Source organism: Carassius carassius, chromosome 42, assembly GCF_963082965.1.
Source record: "Carassius carassius chromosome 42, fCarCar2.1, whole genome shotgun sequence".
NCBI lineage: Eukaryota > Metazoa > Chordata > Actinopteri > Cypriniformes > Cyprinidae > Carassius > Carassius carassius.
In genome coordinates this window covers 24642228-24662814 of record NC_081796.1, presented here as the reverse complement: position 1 = coordinate 24662814, position 20587 = coordinate 24642228, and the positions used below count along the sequence as shown (strand labels likewise).

The following is a 20587-nucleotide window of genomic DNA, read 5'->3' as shown; positions in this document are numbered from 1 at the left end:
AAACGTCTATATAAAAAAGGAGAAAAATACTTTCCTTACACCTCAAATTCATGTGGGTGTACACAACATTAGAAAAAAATTTTTTTCAGTGTTTTCAATGTTAAACTTCTATACAAAAATACTTACATAAAATATTATTAATTATATTACACATATTAAATATTTTAAAAAAATAATTCAAATTATTGAATAATTAATGAATAATTCAATAATTATTTTTATACAAATAAAGTTACTTCATCAGACATTAGCACAGGTTGGTTGTGTTTCACTGTTAATCCTTAGGATTCATTTCCTTTCTTAGAAGTGGGGAAAGACCACCAAGGCCATCGACTCCCATTCTTGTCTTACATAAGCTGTTCGTCTGACCTATTTCACAACAGGGAGTACCTGTGGGGCAGCACGGAACAGGTTTTATCTTTCACACAATCACTGAAGTCAAGATGTACATAACTGAGACTGTTGTATTAACCTGGACCTAGTTTTTTTTATATATATAATAGCGCCCTCTAGGTATTTTGTGTACTTCCATGAAGAGCTTTTATGGAGTATTTACCTTTGGCACAATTCAAACACACACAGTTGTTCTGAAGAAAAGATTCTGTCTTGTTTAATTTATTCTGATAAACTGCACTAAAGCACTTTGCATCTGTTTTAAAATGCTAGTGTAATATCAGATATCACAGATAGATGATTGTCATAATGAAACCTGCCATTAAATAAAAACAAATTTAAAACAAAACAATTATGAAATAGTCAAATAATTCTAAAACAATAAAAATGACAATAAATATCACAACATGTCCCAACCAGACATTTATAAATAATAATAATAAAAAGTTTGGTTTTATTGTGTTCACATATTCATTTAGTTGCTGATATTGCACACAATATTTCTTGTGAATTCTGACATTCAGTCTAAAATTACTCTATTTACATATAATAAATACATATAATACAATTACATATAATAATTACTACTTTAGGTCAAATGTGGACTAACCCAACTATTTGGTCACATTTTCAAATTAAACTTTTGACCCAGAAGTTGGGTTCGACAGTATTTGATCCAAAGTTGGGTTGAAAGAACCCATTTTAGAGTAATTTTAGACTGAATGTCAGAATTCACAAGAAATATTGTAGCCTATTTTAAAGGAATAGTTTACCCCAAAATAAAAAATAGCTAAAAATGTATTCACCCTCACTTCTGGCTAAAATATGAGTTCATAATCCATAATAACACTTCCTCCAGTGAAAAAGTCCATAAACTCTCACATCAAAATCCACCAACATATTTGTTTAGATTGTTTGGGACTTCTTTTGCTTATTAAAATTGCTTGATCTGAGCATATTTCTCTCCTGATTCAGACATATTCATTGGAGAAAGCAATATAATGAAGAATCTACGATTTGAAGTGAAAACGTCTCATAATAGATTTGTTTTTTAAAAACATTCAGCTTTTCACTTCACAACAAAATTAATTGATGAATTGTAGTGGTGTAGATTACTTGTGGATTATTGTGATATTTTTATCAGATGTTTGGACTCTCATTCTGACGGCACCCATTCACTGTAGAGGATCCATTGCTGAGCAAGTTATGCAGTGTTGAATTTCTCCAAATTTGTTCTGAAGAGGAAACAAACGCATCAATATCTTATGGCCCGAGGGTGAGGAAATTCTAAGCAAGTTTTAAATTTCAGATAAACTATTCCTTTAAGAATTTTTTTTAATTTTGAAACGTTTAACACCAAAAAAGATAAACTTTGTGTTATTGGATTTTGACTCAGACCCTTATAGTTACTGACACGAAGACCAACTTCTTCTCTACATGTAATTAAAACAGATTCCCTCAACAAACAGTAGATACTACAGATTTGTTGTAGGTTTATTTGAACGTGCCGCCCTGTTTGTCCACGCGAGGTCGCTGTTTTTCCTCTTTCTCTAACAATGAGAGGCGGCAGCAGCGCAGCATCCCGCATCACACTGAAGGATGCTGGCAACCATGTCTGAAAACACACACACACATTTACATATGGCCGACGAGGTGAAAACAGCGATGTAGCTTTGAAGATGCCATCCTTTTTCGCCACTCGTTTTCTCTTCTTTATATTTTTGTCCGGTTTTAAAGGGACAGCTGGTAAATCGATCCCTGAAAGTGAAGCTCTCGGTGAGTAGAGAATAAAGGGACGCAGCGCGTCTGGATGAGGGAGTGGTGGGCTATTTTATGCCCAAAACATCGAGCAAGCTAGCCAGATGCTACAGCAAAAACGTATTATTTGAATGCATCGGCCAATGATTGCTGAATGCAAATTCAGAAATGCAGATTTTGACTCAAAATACATTGCATGGGTTTATATACAGAAAACAATAAGTGCATATTATTGGACTATCGGCCTTTATAAGTTAATTAACAGTCTGACATTCTCAAGCTTTTGGCTGTATTAAAAAGCACATTTAAACGCTTTCTAAAAAGCTTTTGTGTGTCTATCAACTATACAAATCTAAGATTTGCTGAGGCCCACTGACAGCTGATAATGAAAATGCTGATTTATTACTTTAGCTCTCTATATTGTTTCAGAATGAGTTGTGAATGCTAAATGAAAGCTACCTCATATTCTTTTTTATGTGTTAAAATCTAATATATTTCTATATGCATTCTATATGGTCTTTTAGTGTGCCATATATCTGGCTATAATTGAAGTTTCTTATTATTGACTTCTTGTTTCTGAATCTAAATGTGTCAGAAGATGTTTTTGCTATGCATCTGATCATATGAACTTGTTTTATCTCTCTCAGAGGTGCAGGTGAGGGTCCAGGTGTTTGACAGTGGTGATCTTTCACCCCTGGCCAATGCTGCTATTGCTGTTCATGGTAACCAGACTCTGCTGGCACAAAGCAAAGCAGGCAGTGATGGTGTGCAGGTCGTCAGCTTCCTGTACCGCACGGGAACATGGGTAATCATTACAGCATCTCAGAGAGATTACCTCACCAGCTCAGTGCCATGGCACGCCAGCCGTTTACCCTGTGAGTAAATAATGTGAACTTTATAAATGGTGCATTATCCAACTTGTTCAGAATCTGACATTTTTCTTCATTTTGTGTCATAAATTCTTTTTATTTCAATGTTTCAAAAAAAAAAAAAAAAAAGGGGAATATAATATAGGTTAACAAGAAATTTATAAGCATTTATTTGTACGCCAGTCATTTTCGTCCGGGAACACCAACTGTAACAAGATTGAAAAATGTAAAAAAAAAAAAAAAAAAAAAAAAAAATTGGGGGGAAGTTACTATACACTCTGTGAGCAAAGACAATTTTAGTCCAATCCGATAACATTATCTAGCATTTTCGGGAAAAAGAATATCCTCTCCAGACCAAAATGAACACAACATGAGGGTTAAACATTACTAAAACAAAAGGCAGACTTTCTCAGAAATGTATACCACATTGTCATTGTCACATCTACTATTTCTGATATTTGTTTATTTTTATTGTTTTATTTAACCTTTATTTAACCAAGAAAGTCCCATTGAGGTTAAAAACCTCTTTTTCAAGGAAGTCCTGGCCAAGAGTCAGCAAAAACACAGTCAATTACATTTATAAAAGTTATACAATACAAATAATTAAAAACATTTACAATTTAAACAGGTCATTTCAGGTTCTCTCAATCTGGACTTAAAAGCATTTAAGGAAATAAGTTCAGATAATTTCAAGTCTTTTTGCAAAAAGTTCCTTGCAGAAGGAGTGGAGTAGACAAAAGCAAATGGAACAGAGAGCAGCAAGTGATCATTTGATTGCAATGAATAAGAACCAACACTTCTCCATGTGATTAAACTACAGATGTAGGATGGCAAAAGACCAAGCATGGCCTTATAGATAAAAGTATGCCAGTGCCCTGATCTCCTGTTGGACAACGATGGCCATCCCACTCTGGAATATAATTCACAATGATGGGTCAAGTTTTTACAATTCGTAATAAATCTCAGAGACGCATGATAAACAGTGTCAATCTTATACAGACATTGTGCTGAAGCGGTCCTATACACCAGGTCTCCATAATCTAAAACTGATAAAAATCTTGCAGTTACTAGCTGCTTTTTTGCTTTAAAAAAACAAACAAAATTTATTTCGAAAGAAAAAGGACAGTTTAAGTTTGATAGTTTATAATGTTATAAAGTTTATAATGACATGCTGTTCTCTAACAGACATGTTTGCCTCTTTTAACACATCTCTGTCTGGTTTAGTATATGCCTCTGTCAGTCTTTACCTGATGGCCCAGAAGCCCGGCACACTGATCCTATATGATGATGTCATCCAGGTGTTTCATGGCTCCCCAAGTAAGAAAACATCAATTACCTTTAAAACAATTTTATATACATATACACACATATAGATGTAAAGGCATCTATTATAAGGCAATCAGTGACGTGCCTCAGAGAGGCTGATATTTAAAAAAATAATAGATTTAAAAAAAAAGTGTATTACCTAAGTGGGAACCTAGCTACATTTAGACATTTAACAGACGTTTTTATCCAAAGCAAAGATGCCCTATACACACATTGGAGACCAGAATGCATTCATTGGTTCCCAAGCTTAAGAATTAAATCTATTAATCAATCAGAATAATGTTGGTTTCCACAAAATGTTAAATTTTCATTTATTCATTTATCAGACGCTTTTATCCAAAGCGACTTACAGATGAGGACAGTGGAAGCAATCAAAAACAACAAAAAGAGCAATGATATAAGTGCTATAACAAGTCTCAGTTAGGTTAACACAGTACACGTAGCATGGGATTTTAAATAATATAATACATAAAAAGAAAACAGATAGAATAAAAAAAAGAATAGAGCAATCTAGTGTTAGAGGTCTTTACACATACCTACACACACACACACACACACACATACAATTGCATAATAAATGAAAAGAAAATAGAATACAAAAAGATTAGAAAGGTAGTTAGAATTTTTTTTTTTTAAGAATAGAATTAGAATAGTGAGTGTTAAAGTTAGAGGGTCAAATAAAGATGGAAGAGATGGTTAAGGACTCAGCTGCTCGGATTGAGTTGGGGAGGTCATTCCACCAGGAGGGAACATTTAATTTAAAAGTCCATAAAAGTGACTTTGTGCTTCTTTGGGATGGCACAATCAGGTGACGTTCACTTGCAGAACTCAAGCTTCTAGAGGGCACATAAGTCTGAAGTAACAAATTTAGGTAAATGGGTGCAGAGCCAGTGGTAGTTTTGTAGGCAAACATCAATGCCTTGAATTTTATGCGAGCAGCTATTGGAAGCCAGTGCAAATTGATAAACAGAGGTGTGACGTGTATTATTTTTGGCTCATTAAATATTAATCTTGCTGCCACGTTCTGAATTAATTGGAATGGTTTGATGGAATTGGCTGGAAGACCTGCCAAGAGGGCATTGCAATAGTTCAGCCTGGACAGAATAAGAGCCTGAACAAGGAGTTGTGCAGCATGTTCCGAAAGAAAGGGCTTGATCTTCTTGATGTTGAAAAAAAACTAATCTGCAGGATCGGACAGTTTTAGCAATGTGATCTGAGAAAGTCAGCTGATCATCAATCATAACTCCAAGGCTTCTAGCTGTTTTTGAAGGAGTTATGGTTGATGTGCCTAACTTGATGGTGAAATTGTGATGAAACGATGGGTTTGCTGGAATCACAAGCAGTTCTGTCTTGGCAAGGTTGAGTTGAAGGTGATGGTCCATCATCCAGGAAGAAATGTCTGTTAGACAAGCTGAGATGTGAATAGCTACCGTAGGATCATCAGGATGGAATGAGAGGTAGAGTTGAGTGTCATCAGCATAGCAGTGGTATGAAAAGCCATGTTTCTGAATGACAGAACCTAAAGATGCCATGTAGATAGAGAAGAGAAGTGGTCCAAGAACTGAGCCCTGAGGCACCCCAGTAGTTAGATGTTGTGACTTGGACACCTCACCTCCCCAAGATACTTTGAAGGACCTATCTGATAGGTAAGACTCAAAACATTGAAGTGTGGTTCCTGAGATGCCTTTTGCCAGTAGGGTTGATAGGAGGATCTGGTGGATAACCGTGTCAAAAGCAGCGGACAGATCAAGCAGGATAAGTACTGAATATTTGAATTCTGCTCTTGCCAGTCTTAGAGCTTCAACAACTGAGAGCAAGGCAGTCTCAGTTGAATGTCCACTTCTGAAGCCAGATTGGTTGCTGTCAAGGAGGTTGTTGTGTGTGAGAAATGTAGAGATTTGGTTGAACACAGCTCATTCAAGTGTTTTTGCAATGAAAAGAAGAAGGGAAACTGGTCTGTAGTTCTCTAAAAGCGATGGGTTGAGGGTGGGTTTCTTAAGTAGTGGAGTTATACGAGCCTGTCTAAATGATGAGGGGAAAACACCAGTGTGGAGGGATGTGTTGATGATGTGAGTGAGTGCAGGTACAACCGCAGGAGATATGGCTTGAAGGAGATGAGATGGAATAGGATCAAACGGGGAAGTAGTAGGGTGATTAGAAAGAATGAGTTTTGATACTTCTGCCTCAGAGAGTGAAGAGAAGGATGTAAATGAGTGTAAGGTTGCTGGTGATATGAGCTTGACTGATTGTGGTGTGGAAAATTGTGCACTAATGTGTTTAATTTTATTAATGAAAAACGTTGCAAAGTCGTCAGCTATTAGAGATGAAGCAGGAGGCGAAGGAGGAGGACAAAGAAGTGAGGAAAATGTTTTAAAAAGCATGCGAGAGTTAGACGAATTGTTAATTTTGTTATGGTAGTATGTCATTTTAGCAGTGGAGACATTAGCAGAGAAGGAAGATAGGAGATATCCATAAATAAAATATTCCACCACAAATATCTTTGATTTTTCAAGAAACACATTTAGGTGTATTTAATTAACTGAATTTAATTATGAAGCATATTAGTTAATATCTCTAAAAAGATAGTATAGTAATGTTTCTCGCACTTAATTTAGTTTCCTGTTTTAACCTTCAGGTGGGTGGAGCCAGCCGTGGCTGCAGGTTCCAAGGCGGAGCCTACAGTTTAACTCCTCCTACACAGAGCTGACTGCAGTTTTAACAACAGCCAGAGAGCAGAATGAAATCAACTCATTCCCTTATCCTCTTGCTCTGGAACCAAACAACACAGGTCCAAAAAACATTAGAATCTTTCAGTATAAAGATATTTAAATATTTGAACCATAATAAATGCTCCATACCAAGAGACTTGTATACAAGAGAGTCTTGCTATGTGAAATAGAGCTATAGATAATATAGTATATTTATAATGGTTTTAAGGAGGAGAAAATGGATGGACGGACCTGACAACAATAGCAGCAGTCAGTGCACAACTGTTTGACCGTGAGGGTCGAGCGGTTGAGGTCAGCGAGCCAGTTCACATCTCTGTGCCTCTGCCTTCTGATACTCACATACGATCTGCCACCAGCATACCCGTATGGATGTACGACACCAAGACAGGTACTCACAATGCTTGAAGGAATGCTTTTATTTAGCAAAAGTAACTACTGTATACAAATAAAAACGATAATGTATTGTCCCACCTGTGACAACTGAAGTGCCAAGAAAACCCTGCTTGATCCCAGTCAGTACTAGCTCTTCACTTTGGAAATGCGGTAGGAATGCTATGCATTTGTTTTCTAGGATTATGGGTACGAAACGGAACAGGATTTATCACTCGAGAGGGATCACAGCTTACGTGGGACTTCACTGCCTTCCAGCTTGGCTACTGGATTGCAGCTTTCCGTTCTTCAACAGGTAACATACTCAAATACAATTGCACCGGTACATGCCACAATATACACTCTTGTACCAACATGGAAATGTGCACAAATGCTAATCGTGCTTTGTATTTAAACACTAGGCTCAGGTTTGTCTCACCCGGGCCTGAGGGACATCACAGCCTACCACACCTTCTTCCTGCTGTCCATTTTGGGATCTCTTGCTCTCTTGGTACTAGTCTTGCTCTGTGTCCTACTCTATTATTGCAGGTGTGTATTAGTTTGTTTAAATTATGTGTAACTAGAATCAACATAGGCTCATTGGAAAGACATGTGTCTATTTTGAATGTGCTTTTGGTGCCACTCACTGGACATTTCACATTAAAAGTTGTTTGAAATGTGCAATAAGCAACATAATACAATTTTTTCCATCTGAGCTTGGGTTGGTTATAAGATATATTTAACAAGGTTACAGTAAATGACTGTTTCTAAGAGTGCTTTTCCTAAATATCAAAATCTGTTTTCTAGACGAAGATGTCTGAAGCCCCGACGGCAACAGAAACAGGTTCAAGCTCCATCTGCTTTGAACGGATCCAAGCGGGACCAAGGCACCTCCATGTCCCATTTGAACCTCATCAGTGGTGGCCATGTTGAATCCGCTGCCTCCAGTGGCACCTTGGATGCCAACAAATCAGAGGGATCCCCATCCCATGCCTTCAAGTGTGCTCGGGATGAGTTTACCAGGCACATTCCTGCCCACAAGCTTCGGCACTCCTCTAAGACCAAGCAGTCTAAAGGAGCACAAAAGAATGCAGAGAGTTTCCCCATGAAGGTACATCGATCCACGGAGACCAGCAATCTGGATAGCAATCTTCTACATGATGAATATGGACGCAACTATAGCCCTGATAACAAGGATCACGACTATCGCCGGAGGCACGTTGTCAATGATAACCGGGGCTACACATCTGACCCACCTTCTCCACCAATTGTTGACAAGCCACCGGAATATTCACAGGTTTTGCAGGGGCCAGATCACCTTGCTCGCCCAACATCGCTTAACACACAACCAGGTCAGATTATATTCTGCAGCTCACTGGATCAGATGAAGGAGAACATGTACCGTTCTATGGTACCCACTCTTGTGATCCCGGCCCACTACATGAGGTTTTCGTCCGAGTTTGGTGCCACAGATCAGGGTAAAGACGGGTTGAACCAGGCCGACCGAGATGGACAGAGTTTACAAGGAACCAGCGGTGGGAATCAAGGCCAAAACCATCAAGGCCAGACCCCTGGTTCAGGCCATACAGAAGCCCAACAAGGTGAATCTCCAGCAGGTTCCGATGAGAGTGTTTGGCCCACCGGTGGAACACCAGCACCAGTTCACATCCCCGTTTTGTTCAATGACTCCACCATCTCCCAGATGAACGGGGAGCTGCAAGCACTTACAGAGAAGAAGCTCCTGGAACTGGGGGTGAAGCAACACCCTCGTGCTTGGTTTATATCACTCGACGGACAAGCCAACGCTCATGTGCGCCACTCTTACATAGATGTAGGTTCCGATCTCAGCCACAGTGGAACACATAGAGGTAACCACAGTGCCCAGAGCACGTTGAGTGCCCCTGCTGGGAGTAGTAAAGACCGAAACGTAGATACAAGTCTCCAAGACACCCAACATGAGCGCAAGTCCACATCCAGTCGGAAGAACAAAGAGGAACACCACGGAAGCGGGCGCAAGGGCCATGGAGGAAGCAGCTCTAGCAGTACAAGTGGTGGGAAACACTACTCCAAACCAACCTACCATGACCCTCTGGACCTAAGTGGAGGAGTGAGCCGCATGGGTGCCAGTTCACCACTGGAAAACCCTTTGACCCCTCTTTTGGATGATGGTCCTGAAGAACCCAGGGGGTCTTCAATGCCAAGAAGGGGTCGAAGCCGGGGGAACAGCTCACGTAGTAGCAACAGTGAAACACAGCTTGACTCAGTCACCAGCCCAGAAGATGACAATGACCTTGATGACAAGGATGGGAACAAGAAGAGTCCCTGGCAGCGCATTGAAGAGCGCCCCCTCATGGTGTTTCATCCCAAGAAGTAGAGCAAGAAATCAATCCCAGCAGCTGCCTTGAATAACTGGACAAACTAGAGATGTGTTCAAATTGATAATGACTGTTTTACAAATGGCACCCAGTGATATTTTCAAGGGCCGGCTATTTGTGTTGTTAAAATTTGATAGACATCTCCAAAATTATTTTTATGCTATTGGATTTTTTTTGTCTTTCTATGACAACACATTTTCACTGATCAATTTGAATGCATCTCAGGGGTCAAAGAACTCAAATTCGGTGGCATCATACCATTTCTGTGTTTTTAACACAAAGAATCACATTAAATTCAAGAAGTAGTTATAGTGAAAAGAACGTCCATTGCAGATGGAGGAATACAAGATACCAAACAACAGGGTGAGTGCATTAATATAAAGCACAACTCAACAACACAACATGCTTGTCTACAAGAGAAAGACTTTGTCTTATAGTCTTTCTATTTCCAAGCCATTTAAAGTCTTACAAACAGTTGCACCCAAAAGTACCCGAGTACCTTTTCACTTTGAATGGCTTTTACTTTTTGAATGGATGGATTTCGCTAAAGCTTGGGTCTTCAAAATGTTGTATCAAGGACTTGATGTTTTCAGAAACTTTACATTAAACTTTTAGAGACCCATTTTCTTATGTTCCGATGCAGTATATTCCTTGGTGGTATCTCTTCCTAACTTGCTTGTTCTTCTACCTTCAATATTCATTATTTTGATGTCATTTCCTAAATCTTTCATACTAACTTTATATGTTATGTGCATTGCTTATCTGACATTTCCAGTTCAGATTTCAAACATTCCAGACTTTTTTTTACCGTTAGTCCTTAAGTAGATTAATTAAAATTAAATTAACAAGGTTTAATGTTCACATTTATTGTTGATGTGATGTTATAGCAATTTTTAAGTCATTACACAATGCATTTTCAATTTATTGTATTAAATGTTATGCCATAGCACTTGTTGCGTTAAAGTGCAGATTTGTATAGGAAAAGCTGATTCCAAATTAAGTTACTCTTCAACGGGACCCCAATTTCACTTACAATGAAAAAGCGTTGACTGTAATACAGTAGATATGAATGTACGTTAGCATTTTCAGTCCGCTTTTCATTTGTTTAAAGAGAGCCATTAGCATTTTGTGTATATGTTTGATAGCCTACAGTATATGTGCATGAGATAACTAGTATAGGACAACAGATTTTTTATGCCTACAAATTAAAATAGACACTATCAAAGCATGAAGATGGATATTACATGCATCTGATACTGATGCCTGATGGGAAGAAATTTGCCAAAATTTCAAATTAAATATTATATACGTATATAAGTTTACAGGCCAGTGTTTGGCCAATGTATTTCCATCCAAACTTTTCCAACACTGTTAATATTCACATTGTCTGCATTGCACTGACTGTGACAAAAGTCTAACTTGGATCATTTTAATAAGCCATTCAATTTTTAACTAGTTATTTTTTTTCTCATGTTTACTATTATTAAAACAAGCACAAGACATGTAATTTTTAAAGCAACATGAAGACTATCAAGCATAATATAAAGAGACTTTTACTAAAATAGCTCCTCTCATGCTGATCTGGAGCCAATCAGCAGTGATTTACGCTGTCTCTTGTGATGATTGTCAACTAACTACGTTAGCATGGTTGCAACATGTCTAATGTGTCATTTGTTTTGCAACCCTTCATAACTTCCTTATAATAACTGACACAAATATAGCTGGAGCTGAGATTAAGTACTGGATTGTCTTTTGTCAAACTTACTAGAACTGAAATCAAAGCCAATCTCTTGCTCTGTCTGTTTATTTTGTTCACAGCCTGTGGGTAATTTACACAGTTTGCATTTGTGTACAGTTTGCATCAATGTATATTTATCATGTGATGGTGTTCTGTAATTTCCCTCTGTTTTGTGTAAATATTTCTCTCTTTGAGTATGAACATGACTCCGATGATATTATGATGTTGTTTCCATTGTGCACAGTTTGTTCGAAAATCATGTCAGATGGAACTTTTGTAATTTTATAATTTGTTCATGATATCATAGAAAAAAGAGAAAAAAATCACTTGTGAAATGGACTGTTTCACTTCTGACATGCCCAAAAGTCATGTGATGTACAATAAAGAAATTACATTTCTCGTGGGGTTTTCCTTAACTTCTGGCAAATGACATTTTCATGTAAACATAATTTAACAAAAATTGCATTGATGCAACAAGTTATTTGACAAGCAACAATTACTAATAAAATATATTAGTAAATTCACTTTAATGACACCTGACATTACCTATAAACCAGATATTGATATAGAAATATATTACCTACACGCAATTCACATGCTTTTTTTGCACTAAAGTCTGGCATGATCTGTGATGTTTGATCAATAAATTTTTTTTTAAAGGAAGACATCTAGAAAAAAAATAGATATACTTAATCAAATATACAAGTTTAAATCTCAATTAAAACCAAAGTTAAGAGACCATAATTACATGTAGATGTGTTATCATAGACCAGGTCTGAAAATGACTTATAGCACCTCTGCCCTACAAAGTTGTATACTTTTGTAGAAAAAAATAATAATAATTAATCACTAAAGGGTGCATATTAGTCCCTAAAATTTACATTTTAGAACCTAAATGGATGGTACATATTAGTATCTTTGTACTTGACGGTAGAGTTTCTAGCTAATTAAACACGGTCAAGCTTGCTAAAAAAAAGTCTTTATGCTCACGTGAGGTAAACAAGACCACTTTGGTTGACCGCCTTGGGTGGTAAAAACCTCTAGGTCTCACCAGAAGTGGCATTACAAAACTATACATGGGATAAAATCATGAACTAAATGCCAAAATAGCGTAAGGTTGTTCAATACGGCCTCTTGGAAATCTACATTTTCTTCTCTTACTCTAAAATAACAGTCGGTCATTGCACAAATAGAAAAGATGACTTTACACAGAATTTGCTGTATATCACGCACGCAGCAGATTTGACGCTGCGCTCCAGGGCGCGTCGCGGCGCTGATTTGACTCGTTGGATTCTTTTACAAAGAGGAGGAAGAGAAACATTGCGTTCAAGTGCACAGGTCAATGTTATGTACACAAATAATGGTATTATATTTATCTAGTATTATTATGGAGTCTATTAAGCTCCATGCGGTTTGTCTTTATTTTGTTGTATAGGCCTACGTTTTCTATGCAGAAACGCGTTTGTAATCTGTTTGTCGCATATGAAGTGACGTTAGGTCATTACCATTGGTTAAGTGCGCTTTTATGCATGTTTTTAACCTTTTAAAATGTCAAAACTGTTTATTACCATCGTTGATCACATTATTATTCTGCTATAAGTGTTTTTTACCCAAGCATAATTGGTTAACAAATTGAACTTAAGTTTTACTAATCAATGTCGAGCTATAAACAAGACAGCAATCATAATGTAGGTCGTTGTTATTATAAAAAAATGTAACCTACTGGCTACTGCTCTTGACTTTAATTACATATTTATAAGCCCAAATTTGAAATGAAATTCCAGCGGAGGCCGCTAGAGGGCGCCACTGACCAATATTCCTCAGCCACGTGCTGTATAAATATGTTAGTGATTAAATGACCATGATTTGTGTTTTTTAGCATGTTTCTGGTGGGTTTGACCGGAGGCATTGCTTCAGGGAAGAGCTCAGTGTCTTCACAGCTGAGAGAGCTGGGCTGTCCTGTCATCAGTGCAGATGTAGTTGCCAAAAAAGGTGTTTAGTGCTGGTTTGTCTTTAGTACATTATACCATTGTTTTGTAAAGAAATCCACATGTAGGTTTTTGTTTTGAAAATTTTTATTTAAAGAAAAAGGTAGGCATCATTTAGAAAACTAATTTGCAGCGTTAAACATAAAACAATCATTAAATGGGTCATGACTTTGGGTCCTAACTTTTATTAATTTTTTTAATTCTGTACAGTTCTCTGAGGTCCGTTTATAATGCGATCAAGATGTTTTACATCAAAAACCTTCATGATTCATTAGTAATAGGCTATTTACTGTCCTGTTTTCACTCTGTTTGACTAGGCGTGGTGATTGTAGACACAGAAGTAAACACCCACTGCTGTGATTGGCCAACAGTTATGTGTGTTTGACAGATACATCCTTCATAGATGGGCGTTGCTGTCATTTAGGTTAAAAAAATGCATAAATACTAAGTACATATCAAATGGCCTTCAATAACAGACAAAGCAATAGTGAATACGTAATAAAAACGGTAACTCACACAGTGAACAGACTCCAATATAGTCGCACAACATCGTCTTTTAGTTTCAATCTTTCGGAAAATCCTGTGTCGAAATTGTGCCTTGTTTTTAAACAAATCTGTGGTGAAATGAAGTGAACAAAGGAGAACCAAGAACCAAGTTCTTACTGCCGCGGTCTGGATCTTCATTAAAAACAAAGTTCATCCCATAGGATCAGAAGGAAGGCAAGGCAAAGACTGTTTTTGTCTTCGAAGCATCTTTATCATTCAGTTTCTGAGTAGACATTTGTTTGACTCTCTCATTAATTACACTAAATGCGTGAATCGGTGGGCGGGGCTTAACAGGCAGCGATGTAGAATCGGTGGGCGGGGCTTAACAGGCAGCGATGTGGAATCGGTGGGTGGGGCTAAACAGGCAGCGATGTAGAAGGAGGTGTTGATCTTCTGCAGAGGCGGGGTTTAGCCACACTATTACGTCATAAAGTGTCATATTCAACCATCTGTCATTTTGAGTTCGGAAACTTACAAGATGTTTTATGTCTTATATGTCGAAAGATCACAGGATTTTTTTATTTCTCAGTTTATGATCCCTTTAAAATAGTCTTTTAGATTATAAATGAATGAAAAAAAAAACTAATTTAAATGTTAAAAAATGTAAATAACTTTAGGAAGTTTGTGTATTCTGAATGTATTTGTTATAAATTAAATATTGAATAAATACAATATATAAATGTAAAAATTATAATAAAAAAAATAATAATATAGTTTTTTTATTAAAATATTTTTAAAACAACATTATATATCATTTAATATTTATTTATTTATTTAATATACATTCATGAACTTAATACGTGCTTTATTTGTGTGATTTTTCTTTGTGCATCAGTGGTGGAGCCCCAGAGCCCAGCATATAGATAGGATATATATATATATATATACCCTCAAACTTCTTATTTTAGTTATTTGCCAAACAAATAAATGAATAATAACAATATAGACATTAAAAAAGTAATAAACAACAAAAACGCACAACAAAATGATTAAAACTAAACAAATACAGGTAATATAAAACTATAGAATAAACAAATTATATCCCAATGATAGTAAAAAAAAAATCACTGGTAAAAAGTGGGACAAAGTGCAGCTGTTACCGAATGCAACACAAAAATATTTTTTGTAGGTTTAAGTTGGTATTTAGGTTGGTTCAGTGATGTTGAATAATATTTTTGACTTTAATAAAACCAATTAATTTACATGTTACCATTTTTTCAGTTTATATGTGATTTTATTGAATTTCTCTTAAGCAACAGGTTTTGTTGCTATAGCTCCATTTGTAAGAGTGTTTATGTTCGTCTCACAATATAAACATGTTTTGAGTTTTCTCTCTTTCTCTGTCTTCTTCGCACAGTCCTTCATCTTCAGGCTTGGCCTATGGTGATGTTCTCTGTCTTTAATAAGCTGTTCTTATGCTAACACAGAGTGACGCAGGCTAGCGGCCCTGCACAGTAAGACCTCTGTGTGTGTGTGTGTGTGTGTGTGTGTGTGTGTGAGAGATGGTCAAGGTTTTAAGATTGTGCATCTGTCTTTATGCAGTGGATGAATATTGTGTGTAAGTGTGTGTGTGTGTGTGTGTGTGTGTGTGTGTGTGTGTGAGAGAGAGAGAGAGAGAGAGAGAGAGAGAATGTGGTCCTGTCAGAGTGCTTTAGTCTGAAACAAACAGAATCAAGTGTCTGCATATCAAGAGCTAAAGTATCTAGAGTAAAAAGTAAACTTTCTGAACACTGTCACTTTGAGAAATGTTATGGGTGAAATTCACAGAAACGTCTGGGTAAATCTCAAAAATCACAAGCAACTAAATAAGAGATCATATTTTTGGCATAAAAGAAATAAAGCCTAGTTTTAGGACCATTTTGATTTTGAGGTGATTGCATTATTTGCATTTAAGTTAAGCACATTTACCATGAATACATATAGATTTTTAAAAATCATGTTTTCCTCGATTATAGTTGCAGTACAACAAATACTCCAAAATTGTAAACTGTAAATAATTTAAAATATATTTATTCCTGTGATTTAAAGCTGAATTTTCAGCTCCAGTCTTCAGTGTCACATGATCTTTCAGAAATCATTCTAACATGCTGATTTGTTGCTCAAGAAACATTTCTGATTATTATCGATGTTAAAAACAGCTGTGCTGGTTCATATTTTTGTGGAAACCATGATGCATTTTTACTTTTAAATTCTTTGATGAACAGAAAGTTCAAAAGAACAGCAAAAAGAACTTAAATAGATTTTGTATTACCAGTATTGATCAGTTTTTTGAATAAATGATTTCTATGGGACGGGCAGCAATAGAGAAGCATTTGATTCTGTTAACTAGGAGTAACTTTGTGTGTCCTGTAGGTACTCTCCCTAGACCTCTCTCTCTCTCTCTGTGGTCTGCAGGCTCGTCCACATCATAACACACTGTCGTTGGTTGAGTCACCCAGCCCTATCACACCAACTCAGCTGGAAAACACCCACAAAATGAGAAGTGACAGCTGCTTTGTGTGTGTGCATGTTTGTCACTGAGAGTGGACTCCAGCCCGTATGTGGGCACTTATTTGATATACTGAATTTGACTTCTTAAAGTATGGGATAAAAGTGCACATCAGGGCTTGAGATGAGTGATATTGAGTGATATGAATTCCTGGCAACACATTCATTAAGAAAATTAACAAGCTTGACCTACAATGATATTCTACAGTCATCTATTCATGCTCTTAAAGGGATAGTTCACCCAAAATGAAAATTATGTCATTTACAAACCCTCTTGTTGTTCCAAACCTGTATGTGAAACACAAAGGTCCATGCAATAAAAGCTAATATTGTTTGGCTGTTTTCTTCAATATTGTCTTCTTCTGTTCGGTAGAATTAAATGCATTCATGTTTGTTAGGGTACATAAATGATAAAAGAATGATGACAAAGTCTTTAGCATATGAAAAGTGCAAACTTTGAACAGAGATTCCTGGTATCAATAATCACATTATACTGAAGATCTTGCAGGGCGGTGATGAGAGCGCTGTTAATGTAAGCAGGTGTCCTGCTGTAGTCTTAAATCAGTCTCGGTGAGATAAGAAAACCGGACTTATCAAAGGGGTCTGGAAATGCCAACGCAATATTATTATGCATGAAATTGACCTTCATCTCTGCCTGTCTAGAAACAACCCTACATTGACTTGATCCGCTGATTTCTTCTGACTTCTGACTAACTGCATAATCCATAGAAAATAAGAGATTATTATATTTAAGATGAAGGAAATGTGCAAGTTTTAAATACTTGCTTTCACAAAAGTTCAAAAGGCGATGTTAAATATTAACATCATGTTTCATCATTGTTTTCACTGCAGGACAAAATGTGCAAGTGCTCAAGGAATATTTAACCCAAAAATAAAAAATTGCATGAGATTTACACCAAGACACGGATGATGGAAAACAAACAGCCGATGACTGACAGGTGAGAAAAGTAACAGTCTGAGATCCCATCGACTGAGTTCTGCCAATTACAGGCTTCCTACGGTGAAATGATAATGAAAAATGATGATAATTTACTGTATAATCAAAAGCCTGTTGAGCTTTTGTTAAAGGATCTATTTAAAGGATCTATTCCTTTAAATATTTTTCCATGCGATTTTCTTTTACAAAAGCTCAACAGGCTATGCATTATGTATTATTGTCATGTTTCATCATCGTTTCACCGCCGGAAGCCTTATTGTCAGATCTCAGTCGATGAATTGTTTGTATTTGGGATCTCAGACTGTTACCTTTCTCACCTGTCAGTCATTGGCTGTTTGTTTTCCATCCTCCATGTTTTGATGTGTGCGTCGGCGGGTATGTTTTGTGTCTGAGATGACATTCTGATTGCGATGATTCTAATTTGAGGATACACATAGACACCCCAGAGTAAAGGAGCAGGGGCTTGTGGGTAGACTGACCTCTCCTTGATGTCTGGTTATTGGCTATTGAGTAGACGCTTCTTTTCATGAACAGCGACTTACTAAGTACACTAACCACAGGCTTGAAGTCCTGGGGTTAAACACCCGACTCAAGGTCACAGGTCACCAATCGCCCTTGGATCTGCAACAGATTTTAATTGAACTAACAGTAAGATGACTTTGAATGGAAGGATCCTATTTTACATCTAACATGAATGTAATCTACTATTCCATGGATCTCTGGCAAGTCCAGTGAATAGTTTATCCTCAGAAGAACTCATTATTGCAGACGGAAACAGACTTTGTCAGCTATCCAGTGGCTTTTTTGTGTGTAATCTGCATCTGATGGTCAGTGGGCGGTCAGCGGATGTGCTATCGGAGGCTGACACTATTATTTTACAGGAAGGTGTCTTACTTAATGCAATTTGATATATGCAAACTCCATTTGACATTCAGATTAAAATCAGCATAAAAAGGCTTTCAAATCCATTCTGATGTGTGCAACAAAAAAAGTCGTCTTGAAAGGAAAGCTTATTGGCTTAATTTACCCAGGGCAATGAGTTTCCTCACTTTTTTAAGTAGTCGACTAATCACTTTTTACATTATGGCAAAGAAAGTTATTATAATTTGATTAAAAGATGATAAAGAAAACTTTTTTTCTATGCAATAAAATGCAATCATAACCCATTCAGAAGAACACCAGGATGGTGTATTAAGTAAATAAAGTGAGCTCTGACTTTAAATTGTACTAAAACCTCCACTGAAGATCGCTGTGAGCTATTATACTTTGACATTAGGAGTCAATTATGTTTAATTGAGAGAGTTTTCCATTAATGAAAGAGCAGATATGGTGTACATTCTTGACAAGAGGCTAAAAATGTAATTAAAAAACCCTCAAGGGTGATGATGAACCTCTTTATATCTCCTCAAATGTGTGAGATGGTTAATCTGTCCGTGGTTACAGAAAATGAAGCGTAGCGTGTCTCAGCAGTAGACCATGTCATTTAAACTTCACATCTAAACATCTGGTTGTTTATGTAAGCAGCCCTCATCTCTGGCTTCTCCTCCCGGCGCTCATGCAGCTCCAAGGCTCGCTCTCTCTCTCTCTCTCTCTCTTTCTCTGTTGTTTTGAAACACTGATCATCTCTGATTAGGAGGAAGTGCTTCCCTCCAGACATGTGGCATTTCACACTCATTATACCTAGCTGTGATCGCTCCACTTTTCTTTATCGTTAAAATCAGTCCTTTTCTCTCTTGTTCTGATTTCTTGTGTCTGTATAACAGAGACTAATTTATAAGGATTAACATAATACAGAAGGTGGATTTTGTGTGTCATTTATTTTTTAAATACATTGCAGTTAGACTCTAGTGTGGCTTGCAAAGTTGCTGCCTTTAGAGTATTCCAAATCAGTAGTTGTTAGTGTTATCTAAAATTAAAATTAAACATTGTTTTTGGTAACTGAAATACAGCTAAAAAGCAAATAAATGTTAGATGAAAAACTAGAAATGTTGCAACTTACTGAACCTGAAGTACAAAAACTGCCAAAAATGAAATAAAATTAAATGACAACTATATATATATATATATAGTCCCCGGACCTGAACCCAATCGAGATGGTTTAGGGGTGAGCTGGACCGCAGACAGAAGGCAAAAGGGCCAACAAGTGCTAAGCATCTCTCGGGGAACTCCTTCAAGACGGTTGGAAGACCATTTCAGGTGACTACCTCTTGAAGCTCATCAAGAGAATGCCAAGAGTGTGCAAAGCAGTAATCAAAGCAAAAGGTGGCTACTTTGAAGAACCTACAATATGACATATTTTCAGTTGTTTCACACTTTTTTGTTATGTATATAATTCCACATGGGTTAATGCATAGTTTTGATGCCTTCAGTGTGACTCTACAATTTTCATAGTCATGAAAATAAAGAAAACTCTTTGAATGAGGTGTCCAAACTTTTGGTCTGTACTGTATATTATATATATATATATATATATATATATATATATATATATATATATATATATATATATATATAATAAAACTGAAAAAAAAAAGAATTAAAACCAAAAAAGTTATGAGTTATTAAATTATTTAAATGATAATTTGTTGAAAATGTACTTACCTTTGGTCATTCAAGAACTGATGGGACCAGATGTTGAAGAAATGTAGCATTGCATCAGTTGCTCACCAATGGATCCTCTGCGGTGGATGGGTGCCATCAGAATGAGAGTCCAAACAGCTGATGAAAACATCACAATAATCCACAAGTAGTCTAAATGATCTAAAAGCTGCATGTTTCCACATACTTAAAGATGTTTTGAACTTCAAACTGTTGCTTCCTGCTAAAATATGAGTCTCAATCCATTATATTGCGCTTTCTATAGTAAAAAGGTAATTTCAGTTTGAAGTTAATGATGTTTCTTACAAACACACATATTTTCACTTCACAAGATTTTTACTACTGGACTGGAGTTGTGTGGATTACTCTTGGATTATTGGAATGTTTGGACTCTCATTCTGACGGCACCCATCTACTGCAGAGAACCATTTGGTGAGCAAGGGATGTAATGCT

General features: G+C 36.7%; 1 protein-coding gene across 1 annotated transcript; it reads left to right on the top strand.

Moving 5' to 3' along the window:
* Positions 1-1957: 1957 nt before the first annotated feature.
* LOC132124295 (protein FAM171A2-like) lies at positions 1958-11613 on the top strand. The gene is made up of 8 exons (XM_059535254.1): positions 1958-2169; positions 2799-3026; positions 4245-4337; positions 6982-7134; positions 7284-7463; positions 7647-7760; positions 7867-7993; positions 8252-11613. The coding sequence occupies exons 1-8, from the start codon at positions 2073-2075 to the stop codon at positions 9816-9818; spliced, it is 2559 nt and encodes an 852-aa protein (XP_059391237.1). The 5' UTR covers positions 1958-2072; the 3' UTR covers positions 9819-11613.
* The last annotated feature ends 8974 nt before the right edge of the window (positions 11614-20587 follow it).